At 41.3% G+C, this 19710-nt stretch overlaps 1 protein-coding gene across 2 annotated transcripts; it reads left to right on the top strand.

Annotated features, from left to right (window-relative positions):
* Positions 1-1093: 1093 nt before the first annotated feature.
* Positions 1094-15381, top strand: LOC117954141 (sodium- and chloride-dependent GABA transporter 3-like). Of its 2 annotated transcripts, XM_034887700.1 has the most exons (14): positions 1094-1333; positions 1435-1569; positions 1744-1881; positions 5140-5227; positions 5477-5609; positions 9083-9217; positions 9866-9969; positions 10060-10184; positions 10330-10442; positions 10529-10666; positions 10788-10890; positions 12172-12272; positions 13599-13769; positions 14771-15380. In XM_034887700.1, exons 1-14 carry the CDS (start codon positions 1156-1158, stop codon positions 14876-14878), a joined length of 1770 nt encoding a protein of 589 aa, XP_034743591.1. In that variant the 5' UTR covers positions 1094-1155; the 3' UTR covers positions 14879-15380. The 2 variants fall into 2 exon arrangements, with proteins under 2 accessions (XP_034743591.1, XP_034743592.1); XM_034887701.1 differs by lacking the exon at positions 9083-9217 and having other exon boundaries at positions 14771-15381.
* Positions 15382-19710: the final 4329 nt, after the last annotated feature.

Raw genomic sequence — 19710 nt, forward strand, 5'->3', positions numbered from 1 at the left:
GGGGGGGAGTCAAACAGAAAGATTTACACATGACACTCTAGGGCAATCATCATAACGGCATTGGAGTGCCAAACAAACCCTTGCGGTGCCTTAAAGCTTTGTCCCCTTCCCCTACCTCATCCAGTCTCAGCCATACTGCTGCATTTGCTCCACCCGTACACAAACAGGTGTAACCTAATGGGACAATTCTGGAGCCTTGCTTTTTGTCCAACAAAAAAGGATTTTGTTTGCTTCTGACAGGCTCAGATTGTTAATAAAAGTGTCTGACAACATTGACCTACTCAGGACTTGGCTTTTTAAACAAAGACAGTGGTGTGGAGAGTGAGACGCTACTCAAAAAAGTAGGCTAAACAATTTTCAACATAATGGCTCAATATTTAAATGATTTTGACACTGTGGGTGTTTTAATATAAGAGCGCCTCTGGCACTTACAAAACACACACTGGAGCTGGTTTTGTATTTAGTAACAGTTCTGGGTAAAGATCAGAATATAGTCAAATTAGGAATATGAAAATCACGTTTAATTTAAGAGCTACTCTGGCACTTTCAAAGCAGACAGGTACAAAATGGCTCTTCAAGGTCTACTTAAAATTAGACCTAAACACTAGAATGACTGGTTTTATGTTTCTATTGAATTATTGTTGGGTTCAGAGCAGGATGTAGACCAGAGATGCCCAAATTCATATTCATATTCATCCACTGTATCTGGATGGAAGGCCACGGGCCAAAATTAAATGTTGATGTTAAAGAATAAAGTAATTTTTTCCATTCTCTGTGGACAAAACGTATGTCTGTAATTTAAATGAGAAGTTTACCAGCACTGTGCTGTTAAACTCAGAAAACTTTTTAACTGCACAAAATCTACGTTTTGTGATCATTACGTTTATAATAAGAGGATGGGCCAAACATGGCCCACGGGCCCCAAATTGGGCAGCCGTTGATGTGGACTAATTATGAAAAGACACACATACTGAGAGCAGCAAAGATCAGTTTGCATATACTTAAACAAAGTCTCTTTAAATAGATATATTTAAACAGACACCCTTTAAGTAGTTCCCTCCGGCTCTGGCAAACAGCAATAAATAGTCAAATAAGGTAAAGATACATGATATAAGAAAAAACGTTTTAGTATTCGGAAGACTCCCCATACAACGGATGAAGTCCTTGGATGGCAGGATGGACGGACACAGAAGAAAAAGAGAAAATCAGATAAGTGCTACAGAAAGAGGACAGTGGGCCAGCAAAACAGAATATATTCTGGTTGTTGCAGGAAATGTGGTCGGCCTGGGCAACGTGTGGAGATTTCCGTACCTTTGCTACAAGAACGGTGGAGGTGAGTCATACAACGTCTACATTTAATAAAAAGCTGATTACACAAACTGAACATGTAATTTCTGTGGGCATACACTAAGTATCTCTATATAATGTGCATAGGGGCCTTTCTGGTGCCATACTGTCTGTTAGCTGTGGTGTGTGGGATACCTCTGTTCCTGTTGGAGACTTCATTTGGTCAATACAGCCAGGAAGGATTCATCACTTCTTGGAGGAAAGTGTGTCCACTGGCTCAAGGTGAGTTAAAGTAAAATGGGCAGAAAGGGGAGAAAAAGCCCACACCACAGTATACATAACTCCATTATACCGATCCATTAAATTACAATGTTCTTAAACACTAATTCAAGCTTTTTTGCTATTGTTCCATGCCTCAACACGTGTTCAAAACTGTGGTTTGTATTTCTACTGTAGGAATTGGATTTGGACAACTGACGATAACACTCTGTGGCTTCATCTACATTTTAATTGAAGCTTGGGCTCTCTTCTACCTGGTGTTCTCATTCAGATCCAAGCTGCCCTGGGTCAGCTGTGACAACACCTGGAACACGGGTCAGACTTACATACATTTTCACGTTCAAGAATTTCTCCCATCTAGCGGTGAAACTGTATATGACAACCAACTCAATATTACTTTGTAGGCCTCTCAATTCTGAGCGCATTTAAATTAGCGTTCGTAAGAGTTCCTTTGAGAGTTATGTTATTTTGGTAACATTTCATTGCTAAGATCAGCTATACAAACATATTCAAGCTAATGTTACTAAAGTATCAGTGCTATTGTTATTCTGTATATTGTTCAAGATTAATAGTGGGAGGCAATGTTTACAGCATAGCAGAGGAGCAATAGAGCTCTGTGTTCTTAATATAAAGTATTATAGCCAATATGAGCAGTAGAAACAATGTCAATTAAACCAAAATTAGCTCATGGTATCTCCATGGTTACAAGCAGCTGTTCTAGCTGTAGCTGGTTTGTGTTACATGACGTGAGTTGTCTGCCAGGGAAATCACGACACATGTGATGTTTATGTTACAAGGTAGACAATCCTTTTTCATCATTGACGTGAGGAAAGGTATCCTAGACGTCGATCTAGCGTTATGCACTGCCATGGTATAGTTAGTCAACAATAGGCAGATTAGCTTTTGAGAAGAAAGCCGACAACATCGGCGTCCCTTTTAAAATCTTTAGGTTACTAATCGTAACCCCGGTTCTTAGATAACAGAGTGAGGTGTTTCACTATGGGAACTGCCTCGTTGTGACTGATTAGTTAAGCTCCAATGACACCACGTCTGTCTATGACAGAGAAGTCAAACTGTGCTGGGGCCACAACTCCCCATATAATCACAGTCAACCGGCTCCTTACAAATCATTCCAGATAGGTTTCTTTCCATGTCTCTCCAAGGACGGACATGTTGGTAAAAGACCTCACTCTGTTATCAAAGTACCGGGGTTACGTAAAGTGCTTTTGTTTAACTTTGACTTTAACTATGGTGGATATAGACCACTCCCGGATTGCCTAAATCTCCCGAAGCCAAATAACATTGACCAATAGTCACACCTGTGCCTAGGACGGTCCGCAAACATTGAGTCTGTAGAACTTCCAAGTTCAAGTACACCTTAATTGTGGAGAAAGCTTTTCCTTCATCCATCATGTACTGCAAGAAACACAGCAGGTCCACCACAGAACACTGAAAGGGGATTGTATCCCTACGTTCGCACCACTCCTCAACAACCAGCCACTTTCCGCTGTAAAGAGAGTGGGTGGACGCGGCTCTTGTGCTCTGAATGGTGTCAATTACCTTTTCTGGCAGAATCTGTCATGTTTTGGTGCAAACAGAAAATTACACAGTGGTTGTATACATCAACCGCCAGGGCGGCATTCACTCACTGCAGCCACACAAGTTAGATTGCAAAATGGTGATTTAGTGGAGCAGTGGAAGACTGCTGTCTCTTTGAGCAACACACGTGCCAGGCGTTTTAAACAGGGGTGCAGATCTCCTGTTACGGGGGAATCCTCTGTACGGAGGATGGATTCACCACCCACAAGTGGCGGAGATACGTTCAGGCAGCCACAGATCTCTTTGCCTAGCAAGAAAACACACAGTGTCCAATGTTATTCTCTCTGTCAGAAGTAAATGCAGTGCTGGATGTGGATTCTCTAGCTCACCCGTGGCCAAACTTGCTATTCTATGCATTTCCCCCCCTCAGTCTTATCTCCGCTACTCTGGCAACGGTGAGAGGGCAGGGCCTGTTGCTAATCCTGATAGCGCCGTGGTGGCCATCCAAGCTTTGGTTGGCAGAGATAATACTGCTCCTGGTGGGAGCAGAGACCTTCTCTCCCAAGCGGGCGGGGAAATTTACCACCCCCACCCAAACCGCATAGCGCTCTGGACTTGGCCCGTGAGAGGGGGAACCTGAATGCATCAGGCCTGCCAGAACGAGTTAGTGACTTACAGGCTTGGTCTGTTCAGCCAACCTGTATGCAGTTTGCCCCAGGGCTCTCTAAAGTCTGTTTGAGACCCAACCCAGCATTTGTGCCTAAGGTGGTGGAGTCAGCCTACAGGGGCCCCTCAGTGGAGCTCTGGGCTTTCCACTAGCCTCCTTTCTGCTCAGGAGAGGAGAAAAAGCTTCACATATTGGGCCCTGTCCGGGCCCTGCATTTGTATGTGAGTCGGACGGCTGCTTTCAGAAAACCTGATCAGCTGTTTGTGTCCTTACTCCCCACAGGGGTAAGCCATTGTCCCGCCAGAGGCTGTCCCACTGGATTGTAGAGGCCATCTTATTGGCCTATGAGTGTGAAGGTTTGCCGGCTCCTCAAGGTCTGAGAGCTCATTCAAAAAGAGGCCTGGCCACTTTATTGGCCCTTTTCAGGGGTGTTTCAGTGGCAGAAAGTTGTGCGGCAGCAAGCTAGGCTACCGGACCGTGCCTGGCACAGGCTGTGCTGGAGGTGACGGTACCCGGGTTGGTGTAACTCTCGGTTCTGTTATTTGGTTTCGGGAGATTTAGACAATCCGAGAGTGGTCTATATCTCCCACAGTGAAACACCAAACGAAGTTAGAAAAAGAACTTTAGGTTACTTAACGTAACCCCTGTTCTTTGATAACAGAGTGAGGTGTTTCACCAACATGTCCCTACTTGCAGAGACACGGAAAGAAACCCATCTTGAACGATTTGTAAAGAGCCGGTCTACAGTGATTATATGCGGGAGCGTGGCTCCAGCACAGTTCAACCTGTCTGTCACAGACGGATGTGGTGTCATTGGAGCTTCCATACTTAGTCACGCCGAAGCGATTCCCACAGTGAAACACCTCCATCTGTTATAAAAAAATCAAGGTTATGTTAAGTAACCGAAAGTTATGGCTACATAGCAGAGATTTTAATAAAAAATAGGCTAACAATGGTGTCACGACCACGTGACTAACTGTCGCATAGTAGAGGAATTACCGAACAGTACAGTATAAACTTACAGGCAGTTTCAACTTACAGTAGCTATTTAAGTTTAATTAATAATATTAAGTAGTTTGTTAGTTACCAGTAACTAGCCTGTGTCTATGTTATCTCCTAACATATACCTATGCTCTCCAAAGAGGTTTTTGCAAAGAAAATTAATGGTGCATTAAGTTGTTAAAGCTTGGGGGAAAAAAGTCAGAGAGTATCTTAACTCCATGTTCACAACAAACCATGGCTTTTAGTGAATGAAAAATACAAAACGTTGGTTGTTAGGTTGACATCTAAACAACACACAAAGACCTTCACATAACCCCTACATAGTCTCTTGTCCTCATTAAATCTGTGTGTGTTCCCAATCCCAGCTAACTGCCGTGGTCTACAGACTTTACCTTCATCTAATGTGACTGCAAACCTGACCAACACCACCTCTGCTGCAACTGAGTTCTGGGAGTGAGTTTAATTTATTCATCTTTTATAGAGCCATAATTAAATGTAAAATATCGTATCAGTATGATTTCATGCTACGCTACATTGTGATTCTTCAAGTAACATTTTCAATATTTCCAACGGCTGTTGTGGTTCAATTTAATGTCAAATTGTCAGTAAGTAAACTGAGTAATTTTTACCATATTACACATCCTTACTTCCCATGTCCCTCTTCAGCCACATGTGCACTTGTTCAATTCCCCCTCTCCTCAGGCGGCGTGTGCTGGGCATGTCGGGTGGCATTGAGGAGCTGGGCAGTGTGAGATGGGAGCTTGCTTTGTGTCTTCTGGCCTGCTGGGTGATCTGCTACTTCAGCATATGGAAAGGTGTCAGATCTTCTGGAAAGGTCAGTGGAAATAATTAGGGCCCGAGCGCAGAAGCGGCGAAGGCCCTATTGAAACTGCAGGAATTATTATTCTTTCCTTCTTTTTCCGTCGAATTAATTGCCTTTTTGAAGGACTTATCATATTCAAAAACTCACCACATTTGGCGGTCGCATCAAGTCTGGTGAAAATGTACGTATTTTCATGGTTTCGGGACTGGGCGCACAAAAGGGGCTTGCTAGCGCCCCCTAAAAAGTTAAGAAAATTGAACACTTGGTACACATATGTAGCATGGGAGGACGGACATAAAACTCCATTGCAGCCCCACCCTAAACTCAACAGGAAGTCCGCCATTTTGTATTGAAAGTGCAAAATTTGTGCGATTTTGACCATTTCTACATGTCGTACTTTAACAAACTCTTCCTAGAGCTTTCATCCGATCAACTTCAAACTTGGTCTGTGTCATCTTAACATGTTAACAATGAAAATGTATTAAAAGAAAAACTTTTCGTTATAAGGCATGGGCGTGGCGGGGCAGCCATTTTGTGCAATTTGCCACCGAAACAGGAAGTGGGTGTAACTTGAGCTTACATGGTCTGATTGACTCGAAACTTTTCACGATTCCTCAGTGTCCGCCCCTGACTACTTATACACACCGCCATTGGCTCAAAGTCACAGCTCCCTTTAATGGCAACAGGAAGTAGGCCTGAAAGACAAGGTGCTATACTTTAACAAACTCCTCCTAGAGATGTCATCAGTTCAGCTTCAAACTTGGTCTGTGTTATCTAAAAACGATGAAAAGTTATTAAAAGAAAAAGTTTATGTCAAACGGTGTGGGCATGGCATGGCGGCCATTTTGAGTGTTTAGCGATGAAGGAGAAAGTGCCTGTACCTACAGTGTACGTTGTCGTATCTGCTTAAAATTTCCCACAATCACAAAGAGTCCAGGCCTGAGGACATCTACAGGGCAATATGGACTTTTGGAGATAGCGCCATTGAACTTGGCAGAGGCTTCTGGTGATGGTGATGGTTTGGCCCGCCCCAAACCGCCCCGTCCTGCTGAATATCAGCAAGACTAAGGAGATTGTTGTTGACTTCCGGAGAGGTCACATCCAACACCTGCCACTGACCATCGATGGTGCTGTGGTGGAGAGAGTGAGCAGCACTAAATTTCTGGGGGTGCACATCAGCAAAGACCTCCCCGGACCACCAACACTGCATCACTGGCAAAGAAAGCTCAGCGCCGCCTGTACTTCCTGCGGAAACTCAGGCGAGTAAGTGCTCCACCAGCCATCATGACCACATTCTCCCGAGGCACCATTGAGAGCATCCTCTTCAGCTGTATTGCTTTGTGTGGCGGAAGCTGCACTGAATACAACAGGAAAGCCCTGCGGCGCATAGTAAACACAGTTGGAAAGATTATTGGTGCTTCACTCCCCTCCCTGAAGGAGAATTACACCTACCATCTCACCCGCAAGGCAACCACAATTGCGAGTGATGCAAGTCACCCCGCTCACAATTTGTTTGATCAACTGCCCTCTGGGAAGAGGTACAGAAGCCTGCACTCCCACACCACCAGACTCACCAACAGCTTCATACATCAGGCTGTTTGGATGCTGAACTCTTTCCCCCATCTCCCCCCTCTACCTTCAGTTACATAACATCCTGGACTTTGGACCCAAAATGGCTGCCTTGAACTATTCCATCTGCACTACTCCACTTGCACGCTTTGCAACTTGTCGTTGTTGTCCTGTTGTCCTGAAAACACTTCTGAACACATTTCTGCTGCTCTTACATAACTGGCAATATTCTACCGCCTGACTTGTACTATTATGTTATATTGACTGTCTATTGTATGCATAATTGCACATTTTTGAACTTAAATTTTGCTGCTCTTATTTTCTTCATTGTATATGTCTTCTTATTTTTACTTTTCATATTGCTTACTTGAATGTTTTGACATGTGAAGAAATTGACAATAAAGCAGACTTTGACTTTGACTTTGACTAAATCATTGATTTGATGGCTCTCAGACGCCACAATGATGTAGCCTGCTCTTAGCCTGCTTGTTGACTGGTCTGGGGAAGGCTCATTCACCGCTCATTTCCAAAGGGGCTTCACCAACGGACCCCACTCAAATGCCTTTGGATGCAATTGGATTGACCTAAAACCAATGAGAGTGATAAAGGAGATGACGTATGCTGATATATCAGACTGTTGCCGAATTCCTTCGGCAAGGCCACGACATCTGTTTTAGATTTGAAGGCTTTGAGTGTTGCTCATTGCTCGGTTTTTAACAAAAAGGAAATGTTAAAAACGCTTAAAACAAATGTGATAGCTGATTTGAAGCCAGCCAAACATCTTTTTTATGTTTAAAATCTGCTTCAACGTCGTTGCGCTATCGTCATCGCATAAGGCCCGCCTCAACTGTTGTGATTGGTGCCTCAATTTGGGAAATGGGCTTGAATGGGCTCCTGGCCAGACGGACTTGCGGAGCAAATCTCATATTGCAAGAAGTTAGTTATCCCAGGCTAGCCGGCTTGGTTCTTTGTTCCCAACTTTTCTCTCTTCTGCATGGCGCTGGTCTTAGTAAACAACTCCCCTAATTACCTGATGGGCGTGGGGTACAGTACAGTACACGCTCTCTAACTAAGTCTGCTGTATAGTTGGGTCATCTATAGCACTTCCTTGACCATGGAGCGTAAAGGTTTGTCTCTCACTGGAATTGTCATCTATAAAGTTTAAAGAACTTTGCTGGGATATCCCTCACATAAATGTGGGGACATTTTGTGAGAGCCCTATATCCAAAATGGTTGCCACCAGCCAAGCTGGAAATTAACTTTTTAATGGTTTTGCCCACAGTGCTGCATATTACATGGTTTCTGAGACTATTTGGGTCAGGAAATTCATAAATCATGTACATTGATAGATTTTACCTATATTTTAAATATATTTAAGAAACACAAACTGTGACACACAATTACAAACAATACAATGAGACGGAGAACGCGTCCTAGGGCCCAAAAATAAAAAACAGGGGACACCGTACGGCTTGAGTGCTGATGTTAAGGTAAAAGAGGAATGTGGTCTTTTTTGTATGAATCTTGTTTGGTCGGAGTACACTTATTTTGCAATATGGGACTCAAAACAACGGGCTAGGAGCTTTGCAAAGATTTTTATGTCAGCGTTAAGCAGACTCAGAGGTTGATGGTCAATAGCAAAACACTGCAACAACACCCACTAGTTTACCATAATCTCCAAAAGATTTACTTCCATGTCCTGGTTCTGCAGGTATTCCGCAAGTGCCCTTGTATAGAAGAAGTCTCCCAACTAACCCTGCTTCTACACACCTTTGCTCTCCAAAGTCACTGAACTGCTATAGATGACCCATGTATTAGGGACTCGGACTGGTTTGACATACTTTCTGTATTTGTGGTGCATGTAATCATCAAAATTTAGTGATTACTTTTCTTAAACAACTTTCTTTTCATTTAAGGTAGTGTATTTTACAGCCACATTCCCCTATGTGATGCTCCTGACACTGCTGATCAGAGGCTTGACTCTACCTGGAGCTTGGGAAGGGATCTATTACTACCTGTATCCAGACCTGAACCGCCTGGCTAACTTGGAGGTGACCAGTTTATTTGAATCCCCACTTTTGAATTACTTGGGTATTGGCGACTGTTTTATCAAAACAATGTGATAGACAGATTGTTCATCCAATCACCTGCTAGGTAATTTTGGAAAGTGCCTGGCTTTTTTCCAATGACAGCTCCTTAGATGGTTCTGTTGATAATATACATCCACAGTTCTGTGTTTACAAACCATCTGTTGCAGCATTAGGTGGGTATGGTTGTCAAATTCTATTTTCATATCAGAAAGGAGGTTTCAGACAGGGTTGGACGATCTGGCATGGATTATGTTTTATTCATATTACAGCCTTAATTTAGATACTTTATTGTGTTGGGTTCCCATTAAAAACAGTGAAAACCGGACATCTTCATTAATTTATAACCCCCCCCCCGGACGCCCCAGTAGGTAAAACGTGGACATGTCCGGAGAAAAGAGGACGTTTGGTCACCCTAGACGTAGCCTACACTGTAAGTCAGTAGTAAGCTATACGGTGGAGATGCATATTAATTGGTTTGGGATCCTAATTTTGGGGTACAATTTGTTTTTGAAGAACTCTACAAGCAGAAATACCCCAGGCTAAGGAATCGACCCGTTCAAAACATATTTTCCACTGGCACTGCACTACACTACTTTTCTTACATTGCAGGTCTGGATAGAAGCAGGATCTCAAATATTTTTCTCCTACAGCCTGAGTTCAGGGACTCTGCATATCCTGGGCAGCTATAATGAGTACAACAACAACTGTTACATGTACGTATATAAGTATGTAAGTCATATATCATGGAATGTAGGAATGTTTGACTTTTGACAAGAGACTTTTTGTCTATCTGTGGCCTCTAGGGACTGCTTTTGGCTCTGTCTGCTGAACAGTGGGACCAGTTTTGTTGCTGGATTTGTTGTCTTCTCTGTACTTGGATTCATGGCTCAGAAACAGGGTGTTACTGTTGACACTGTGGTCGAGTCAGGTAAAGTATATTTAAAGATTTCATCATATGCAGTGTTTAGGTCATTAGGTTTAATTCATCCAAAGTTGAAGCCAGTGTTCTACAAAGTAACATTCAAATTGTATATAGCTTAATGGTATCACGTCTTTCCTCGTTCACTTCACAGGTCCAAGTTTGGCCTTCCTTGCTTACCCTCAGGCAACAGCTATGATGCCTTTTCCACAGTTCTGGACTGTCTGCTTCTTCCTGATGCTCATTCTGCTGACTGTTGACACACATGTAATACCATTTGTCGCATTACCTATTGACATATGATAGAGGTTTTATTTTATTCTTTTATTTTATTTATTTTATTCTGTCCCCAGTTTGTGATAGTGGAGAGCTTTATCACCACGGTGACCGATTTGTTTCCAAAGTGGTTTCGTGTACCAATCAGGCACAAGATGTTTGTCCTCGCCATCTGTGTATCCAGCTTCCTCATACATCTTACCTTGGTTACTGAGGTGAACACAAATATTTATGAAGCTTTTTTTATGAAAACACATTTAAAAAAGTAAACATATTTGTTTAAAAACAATGAAAAGTCATACAAGTTACATGTTTATGTACATTTTCTTGCTTTAGGGAGGAATTTACATATTCCAACTCATTGACTTCTATGGCTGTACCAGAGTCAGCCAGAATTTCGTGGCTGTTTGTGAATGCCTGGCAGTGGGCTGGGTATTTGGTGAGTCAAATTACTTATATTTTTTACTATTGTCAGCAATCCTTTAAAAAAGACTAAATCAACTATGTATTACTCCTCTACGTTCTCCGTTCCTGACCCTGTCTTCCAGTTCCAAACACATTGGTTTACTGAAGATTTGAATCTTAAGAAAAAGAAGAAATGCATCTAATTAACTTTATAAAAGAGGCTCAGTTATTAAAGGGATATTTCACAGTTGGAAAGATGAATATACCTTTAAATTGGGTCACTTATGAGGAAGAAAAGTGAAAACAAAATTTAAATTGGTATCTTCTAGGCTGAGAAAAGCCAGAAAATGTGTTTTTTGCTCATGTGGATGAAAGACACCAAATCCCAGAATGCACTTGATTCGATAAGTTCAGCTAACGCAATGGTAGCATCAGCGCTTGGAGTGACGTAAACACAGCCGTGAATTAGCGTGGAAAGCACAAAGGTTTGCATTTACCAATCCCAAACTCCCCCAGCAGTTAGCAGTAGTTATATAGATCGATAAAAGCCCCCCACTTCTGCACCAATCCGTGTCCGTGTTAACACAGCCCACCTCCACGAGTCTTACCCACTAGAGCAGCATCTGGTGGGAGGCTAGAAGGCGTGGTAGCTTGATAGCTGAGTCCGGTGCACTGTTGTTCAGCCATGTTTCAACAAAAACAAAAACAAAAAAGTCTCTAAACTCTTGTTGGGAGTTTTGTTGAAGTTGGATGTGGTCCAGTTTGTTGTCTAATGATTCACTTGCAAGCAGGATGGTTTGGACAGGTGGCCGTCTAGCGTTAGCTTTCCACCTAGCTGGAAGTCTTGCCCTCATTCAGTGTTTCCACTTAACGCACATTGCCGTTGATGTCCCCTTACCCTTTTAGAGGCATCGGGCGACACCGCTGGCTAAGGTGCTGGTCTATGTAGCAGGCGACGCTCGCATAGTTTCAAGTATTCCATCTGAAATAAAGTTTCCTGCATATTCTCTGATCTGCACCGATGTATTCCGTTGGGACACGTGCAGTAGTTTGAGTGCACACACCATACGTAAATGTTGCAAAAGTTTGTTGCTAACAAGCATTAGCTCTACATTAATAAAAAGAATATATATTACTAAATTGAAAATGTTAACTATACTATAAAAAGAACCGATAGCTTTGTTCTGAGCAATCACATCAGCTGAATGAGAGCAAATGTTTTAATCGCTTTAACAGATCCTCCAGATGACTGGATCCCAATGGTGTGTCTGAGGACAGTAATATTGACTAAATTGACCATTTGGTCTTCCATCAGGTGCTGACCGCTTATCCAACATCATAGAGGACATGACAGGACAGAGACCATCAGTTTTCTTTAAACTCTGCTGGAAATACTTCATTCCTCTGCTGACACTGGTGAGTCAGACATGTTTCTTAGCGGCAACCCATGCTATTACATTCTTACAACTTGACCAGAAGCGAGATGTTTTGCCTCTGAACTTGCTGGATTGTTTTGTGTGAATTTAATATTTTCACTTTCTAGCATCCGCAGATCTAGACTGATGTATGAAACGCCAATCGGTTTGCCATTGTTGGTTTGGTATCAAGACGCATACTCACTTTTTAACGTGTATATCAATGCCGTTTGGCCTCCATTGAGGTCATGGTGTCACGTTTTCTCTTCCCGCATGTGACGTTTCCTAAACGCAACCGTTGCTTTTTTCTTTAACTAAAGCCAACCCTGTTCTTCTTTTCCTAAAGAAAACCCTGTTCTTCTTTTTCTAAACCCATACCCCTTCTTATTTTCCTTAACCCAACCTGTTCTTCTTTTCCTAAACCCAACCCCCGTTCTTCTTTTCCTAAACCCAACCCCGTTCTTCTTTTCTTAAACCCAACCCCTGTTCTTCTTTTCCTAAATCCAACCCCCGTTCTTTTTTTCCTAAACCCAACCCTGTTCTTCTTATCCGAAACCCAACCCCCATTCTTCTTTTCCTAAACCCAACCTGTTCTTTTCCTAAACCCAACCTGTTCTTCTTTTCCTTAACCCAACCCCCGTTCTTCTTTTCCTAAACCCAACCCAATTTTTCTTTTCCTAAACCCAACCCCGTTCTTCTTTTCCTGAACCCAACCCCGTTCTTCTTTTCCTAAACCCCAGTTCTTCTTTTCCTAAACACAACCCCCGTTCTTCTTTTCCTAAACCTAACCCCGTTCTTCTTTTCCTAAAACCAACCCCCGTTTTTTTTTTCTTAAACCCAACCTGTTCTTCTTTTGCTAAACCCAACCTGTTCTTTTAATTCTAAACCCAACCCCCGTTCTTCTTTTCCTAAACCCAACCTGTTCTTCTTTTAATAAACCCAACCTGTTCTTCTTTTGCTAAACCCAACCTGTTCTTCTTTTGCTAAACCCTACCCGTTATTCTTTTCCTAAACCGTAGCTTTCTTCTCACACTAAATCTTTCTTCTCGCGATAACACGGCAAGTGCCGTTTACACGCCAAGTGGCGTGTTTGTCTACGCCCGCTGTATACAGCAGAAACATACATGCGGATAGCTCAAAATGTGTACAGATAACACGCCACTTGGCTAAAAAACGTTGGCGGGTATATTTATGAGAAGTCATGATGCCATGTTGCTGAACTACTCCCCGACTCTGGCTTTTGCAACTACTAAACTATCTTTTGGGACAACAAATGATGCATAACATCAATGTTGTATTTGTCTTACCCAACCCCACTATTCTACAGACCAGCTTTATCCTGTACCTGGTGGATTACAAAGCCCTCAAGTTTAACAACTGGTACGTTTACCCTGACTGGGCGTACGCTCTAGGATGGACCATGACCCTCTCTTCTGTTCTCATGGTGCCACTGTGTGCAGCTGGACAGATGTGTTTCACAGCAGGAACCTTCAGAGAGGTCAGTGTCCATCAGTTTAAACAGTATGCTGTAGTCAGTGATGTGGTACTCAAGTTTCTGGATTCTTGACTTGACTTGGACTCTAAAATCATGACTTGGACTCCCACTGATGACTCGGAATGTGTTCACTCAGAAGGAATCTCTGCACATGGGTAGGCACTGGTAATGACATTTTGAACATGTTAAGAGTCTAAAAACATGTTTAAAACTTGCCCTGTTTAAGCTTGTTGGGTGCTAACTCTAGCAGGAGGATAACTCGGTGTAGACAGCACCGATTGGTTTCATTTTTCTCTCTACTGACATCACTCCAAATTTACAAACAACAGAGCTACGTGTTGGAATTGACCGGAATTCTCCTTTAAATATTAGCTCAATGCCAGCAATGGATGTAAACTCCGTGAAGGCAAATTTCACGACCCGGGTTGCATCCCTCTGCATCTTCCAAATGTGAACATGTAGTAGGGGGCACACGGCCAAAATGAATTACAGTCGCAGGTGGAGGACACACGCCGTGCATGCATTAAACAGTCTAAAGAAAAATCAATATTCTATATCAAAATTGTATGACATATTACACATAAAAGTAGGCGGACACATCGTATCCATATGTTCCTGGATAATCACAGACTGGAATATGTCAACTTTAACTCAATACTCTTTCAAAAAAACTTCAATTTTTTCTTCAAATAATGAGAAGACTTGGACTTGAATGCTGGTAATGGTAACTCAACTTGGACTCACAGTCTTCTTTAGTGACTGGGACTTGGAATCGAACACTGGAGACCTGAGACTTGAATCTGACTCGACAGTTGGTAAGTCAACTGCAATACCGGCTACAGCAGATTATTGCAGCTGTTTTTTTGGTACTGGTCAATGAACATGTCCCAAGAGTGTTAAATATGGCCCAAAATCTCTTATGTAATTTTCCTAATAATTGGAGTAGTGTGTAATGATTGTGCTAGTGTGTAATCTCACTGCTGTTGTTTGTTCCTATGTTCCAGCGTTTGTCTGTACTTTGTCGTCCTGCTGAAGATCCAGCCTGGAAGAGAAGAGCCATAGGAGAGGAGGAAACCACGGTTGAACTGAGGACGTCTGCAGTGACTTCTTAGTGTGACCTGCAAAGTCACATTAGGTCATTTATTACATAAGTTACATGCTTGTTTGGGGCCTTTAATTGATCCTTTAGTCAGAATTGTATAATTCTAACCTCTTAGCAGAAGCATCCCTAAACTGTCAGTTATTCTTAAGTCAAGTATTACTCTGTACTATTCCTGCATTCCCTTTCCTTTCCTTTTCAAGTGATTTTTAGTCATTCATCACTTACTTGCTCTCTCACCATTTGATTCAAATCAGTCTTAAAGTGTCCTGATTACTTGTATAAAGTACAATCTTTTTTTAACTTTCTCATATCATTCTATTTTAGTTATGTGCTGTTTATTCCTTATATAAACATGAGAGAAGTTTGGACTCTTGTTAAAGGTGCTCTAAACGATGTCACATGTATTTTAGGCTACAGCCTTTCTTGTCACATACAGCAAATATCTCCTCACTATCTGCTAGCTGCCTGTCCCCAGAACACACTGTAAAAAACGCGATCTCTGACAGCCCAGGTGCCAGACATGGCAACAAAAAACCAACTCTGCCCACCTGCACCACAAAGCATACAGAGTGTTCCAGTGTTCCAGGATTTGGGGGTGGGGGGTTAGTGCGTGGAAGCACAGAAGGGAAGGGGAGGGGACGGGATGAGGAGGATGGAGGGGCGAGCTGGTCTCGTGTTGTTTTAAAATACTTTAGACATCAACAAGAAGTAACCTCACCCAACATCGCTTAGAGCACCTTTAAGAGTGGATCTACTTCCTGTCTGGAAATACACATAATGCATTTGTAACCCATGCTCTCTGCAATGCCGCACAATTAAATCCTCAACTGTCTTCCTTTTTTGTGTGACAAAGCAGAAACACATAGAAGATGGTGATATATTAAACAATCGCATAGCACACCAAAGGATTCATCATGAAATGCTTATGCATGACTGATTTCTAATGATGTATTATAGTTTTGCACACTGTGAGATGTGGAAAAATAATACTAGTTACTTTTTTGGTTACCTTAAAAAGAACCCCTGGTTCCAAATCAGAAAAAAACAATTACAAATGATTTTACCCACCGTCTATGGACATTATTTAGATAATGAATACTTTGCTAAAGGTTGGTCTGTAAACTGTAAACAGTGTATGGGTGGTCATAAAGTTGCAATTGATGTTTTTCATAGTTATTAGTAATTTCTTCTTTCAATGAGAAATGTTTTGCCCTTTATTAAATTTTACACAAAAAAACAAATATATATAAATGAAAAAGGCACCTGCAAGTCAGGGTGGGATATAAAAAACACAGCAGATTACTAATAAAACCTTTATTAGAAAAATTTCAATTATAGTTACTTACTGAAACTTTATATGTATTAAAACATCAAATAAAGTGCCATTAGTAAGTTTTCCATGCTTTATTGAAAAAAGTGGTATTGGTGCAAATCTAATTTTACAGTGTGGTCTAAAATTTAAATAGAAAAATGACCTTGCATTAAAAATAAATGGACATGCACAAACCTTTTAAATTGCACAGTCCTTTTTGAACATTACAATTTCAACATCACTCCACTCAGCTTCCCAACTGAGTACTTGTGCTCCCTGTTATTGGAGGGTATGAGCTTACCCACCAATTTATTTTTAGCTATATTGGCCCTTACTTTTGGATCGTTGTTAATGTTGTCTTCACATCTACTGAGGAAGTCAGCTATCTTATGTAGTTTGGTGTATTCTGCCATTAGTTCTTCAAACTTTTGTGGGGGAGGATATGGCAAGCTCTGCAATCGCCGCTTTAGATGTCACTGTCAAGCTCTGTCACTCCAGCATGTGCACATGCTTCTCCCAATTTCATGCCATGGTTGTATCCCCTCAACACCCTCTTGTATCTGTTGATGATCTCTATTCGGCTTCTGACTGAAAAAGTACACAACAGTTCATAAAAATAAACTTGTCAATCATTTGGCTACTTAAATTACAGGATAAATAGGGGTATGTCCGAGCATCTGCTCAGCGACCATTTGAATTTGATTGAGTGGAATGAATGGTTGGGTAAAAACACCATAATGGTCCACTAGGACGCCTGCTCCACGATATTGCTAAGCAATATAAATAGAAGTCAAATTATGTCAAGTTTCTGGAGCTTAGGATGTTAATCGCTTTGTTTCTTTTATTGTTATTGTGGTCTCTTAAGTACCCCTACCCCAGTATATAGATTATTATATTTTGTATGCTAAGTTTTTGTACTAACTTTGTTTTAGTAATCCCTTTGTTCTTGTCTCCCCGTGATCATCTGCGGTACATTGTTGCATGACAATTACTTTCTTCACAAATTGGTTCAATTTACTGATCAGACTATATTATCAGTGCACAAATTTTGTGTACCACTAATAAAAGCTTTAAGTGTACCACATAAAGTAATTTGATGCTTTAAAAACGTAATTATAATAAACTAATTGTTTTAAACCACCCACCAGTTGCACCTTTGTAATAGGCATTCCAAAAATTCTTATAGATGGTTTACAAAGTATTTATTAACTATTTAACAAGGTATTATAGTCCTCTGTTGCAACTTTATAATAACCATCCAGACACTGTTTATAGACGGTTAACAGACCAACAAAGCACAACTAATAATTATGACCATTATCAATTATAATTTAATTGTTTGTTAACAGTAAACTGACTGTTTCCTAACAATTAAATGATAATTAATAAACTGTTAATTTAAAATTAGTTAACAGTAGTTACTATAATTAAATTGTTTGTTAACAGTAAACTGACTGTTTCTTAACAGTTAAATGATGATTAACTAAAGATTAATTAACTATTAATTTACCATCTATATATGATGGTTATTATAAAGTGTTGCCAAAAGGGGTAAAGAAACGGTAATAATGTTGAAAAAAAGCGACCAAAACATTTTTTTTCATAGTTGGGTGGCTGTGGCTCAGTGGGGGAGTGGTTACCTGCCAAGTGGATGGTTGGTGGTTCAATCCCTGGCCCATGGTATTACCATGTCCTTGGGCAAGACACTGAACCCAGAGTTGGCCCCGATGCTGTGCCATCGGAGTGTGAATGTGTGTGAGTGTTTATCTGATGAGCAGGTGTCACCTTGTACGGCAGCCTAGGCCACAGTGCATGAATGTATGTGAATGGTGAATGGTTCCTGTATGATGTAAAAGCGCTTTGAGTAGTTGTTAAGACTAGAAAAGGGCCACATAAATACAGTCCATTTACATAGTTGACGGGAAGACAACACAAGGGTTAAGTCTTGACTAAAAAATGAATGAAAGAAATTGATGAAAGATAGAGGCCAACTGTTTTTTCTCTTTCTAAACCAGAAATATCAGAATATGTTACACAGAATACCTTATCCAGCTCATATTACTGCACAACCCTCCCATTTATTCTACCAGTCCCATAGAAGATGTACACTGTGTGGGCTTTGGGACAAGCAGACTACCCTGTTAGCTCACCCAGACACACCACACCCTTTCTCTCCCAGTAGAAGGCCAGTAGAACTGGTATTTGGATTAGCTAAGCATTGCAACATGCAAAAGGATGTCCCTCACTGTTTCAGGGAGTGGCAGGAAAATGGGTTCAGCCACTTGTGGTTTGCCGGGGCATTTGCTCCATTACGGCATCTGTTGAGAGAGGTCAGACATACATGATGCAATTTATTTAAGAGGAGGTTTCACAGCTGCAGCTCCCTCTCTTAAAGACAGCTGAGTCCTAGGTTACAGTAATATCCTCATTTGGGTGTATAACAATAGCTCCAGGGTTTATAACAATTCCCTTATATGTTCCTGAAAGTAGCTCACATACTACATGTCTCCCACCCTGTGGGACATCCTACAATGTGTCGTTGCTTCATTGAAGCTGTATCACACTTGAAACATTCAAATATAAGAAGGCGTTTTTTAGAGTGAACTTCAAATGGAATTTCTTGTTTCATTTCACACACATTTTCCCTGTAATAAATAACAAACATATTTGGCATTCTGGAAAACACAATATAACAAAGCCTGTACACAAATCATGCTTTATGTATTGATGTACTTTCAAATGGGCATTTGGGGATTAACAAGTTTAAAGTGCCCATATTATGAAAACAAAATATTTTTCTGGGATTTGGGGTGTTATTTTGTGTCTCTGGTGCTTCCACATGCATACAAACTTGGAAAACTATCCATGCTGTTTTGAGTCAGACACGGTTTCTCTGCTTTCAGTTGCCGAGGGAGCTGTTCAACATCTGCACGGCTTCTACGTCACTAGCCAAGACAAGGTTGCTAACCGTAGCATGCTAGCTCTTTCTCAATGGCAAAACACTGCTACAACACACACTAGTTGACCATAATCTCCAAAAGAACTACTTCCTGTCCCTGTTCTGCAGGTATTCCACAAGCGTCCCTCATCTGGAAGAAGTCTCCCAGCTAATCCTGCCTTGGACTGACCACAGCTGGAGAAAGAGTTATCTAGCTGATGTGATCTTACCGAGCTACTGAGCATGTGCAACTCCCAACAAAGATAGTATAAAAGTGAGATTTCTCACTATGTAGCTAAAACTAAGACCTAAACACACAGGGTGAAAACAGGATCTGCAGAAATGTGCAGTACAACAAAAATATGGTGTTTTTGGAAAATGAAACCATGTAAATTATTCTGGTAAAACCTCAAAATACAATTGTGAACCTGAAAAGGAGCCTAAAATGGACGCTGTAAAATGTGATAAATGATTACAATCACATATTCTGCATTTCTACCCAAAATTGAACCTCTGTTTTGTTTTTTTATTATATTTTACAATCAGGGTTGAAACTAATTTACAATATTTTCCTCTCAAATGTAGTGGAGTA

This window comes from Etheostoma cragini, chromosome 12, assembly GCF_013103735.1.
Source record: "Etheostoma cragini isolate CJK2018 chromosome 12, CSU_Ecrag_1.0, whole genome shotgun sequence".
Classification (NCBI taxonomy): Eukaryota; Metazoa; Chordata; class Actinopteri; order Perciformes; family Percidae; genus Etheostoma; species Etheostoma cragini.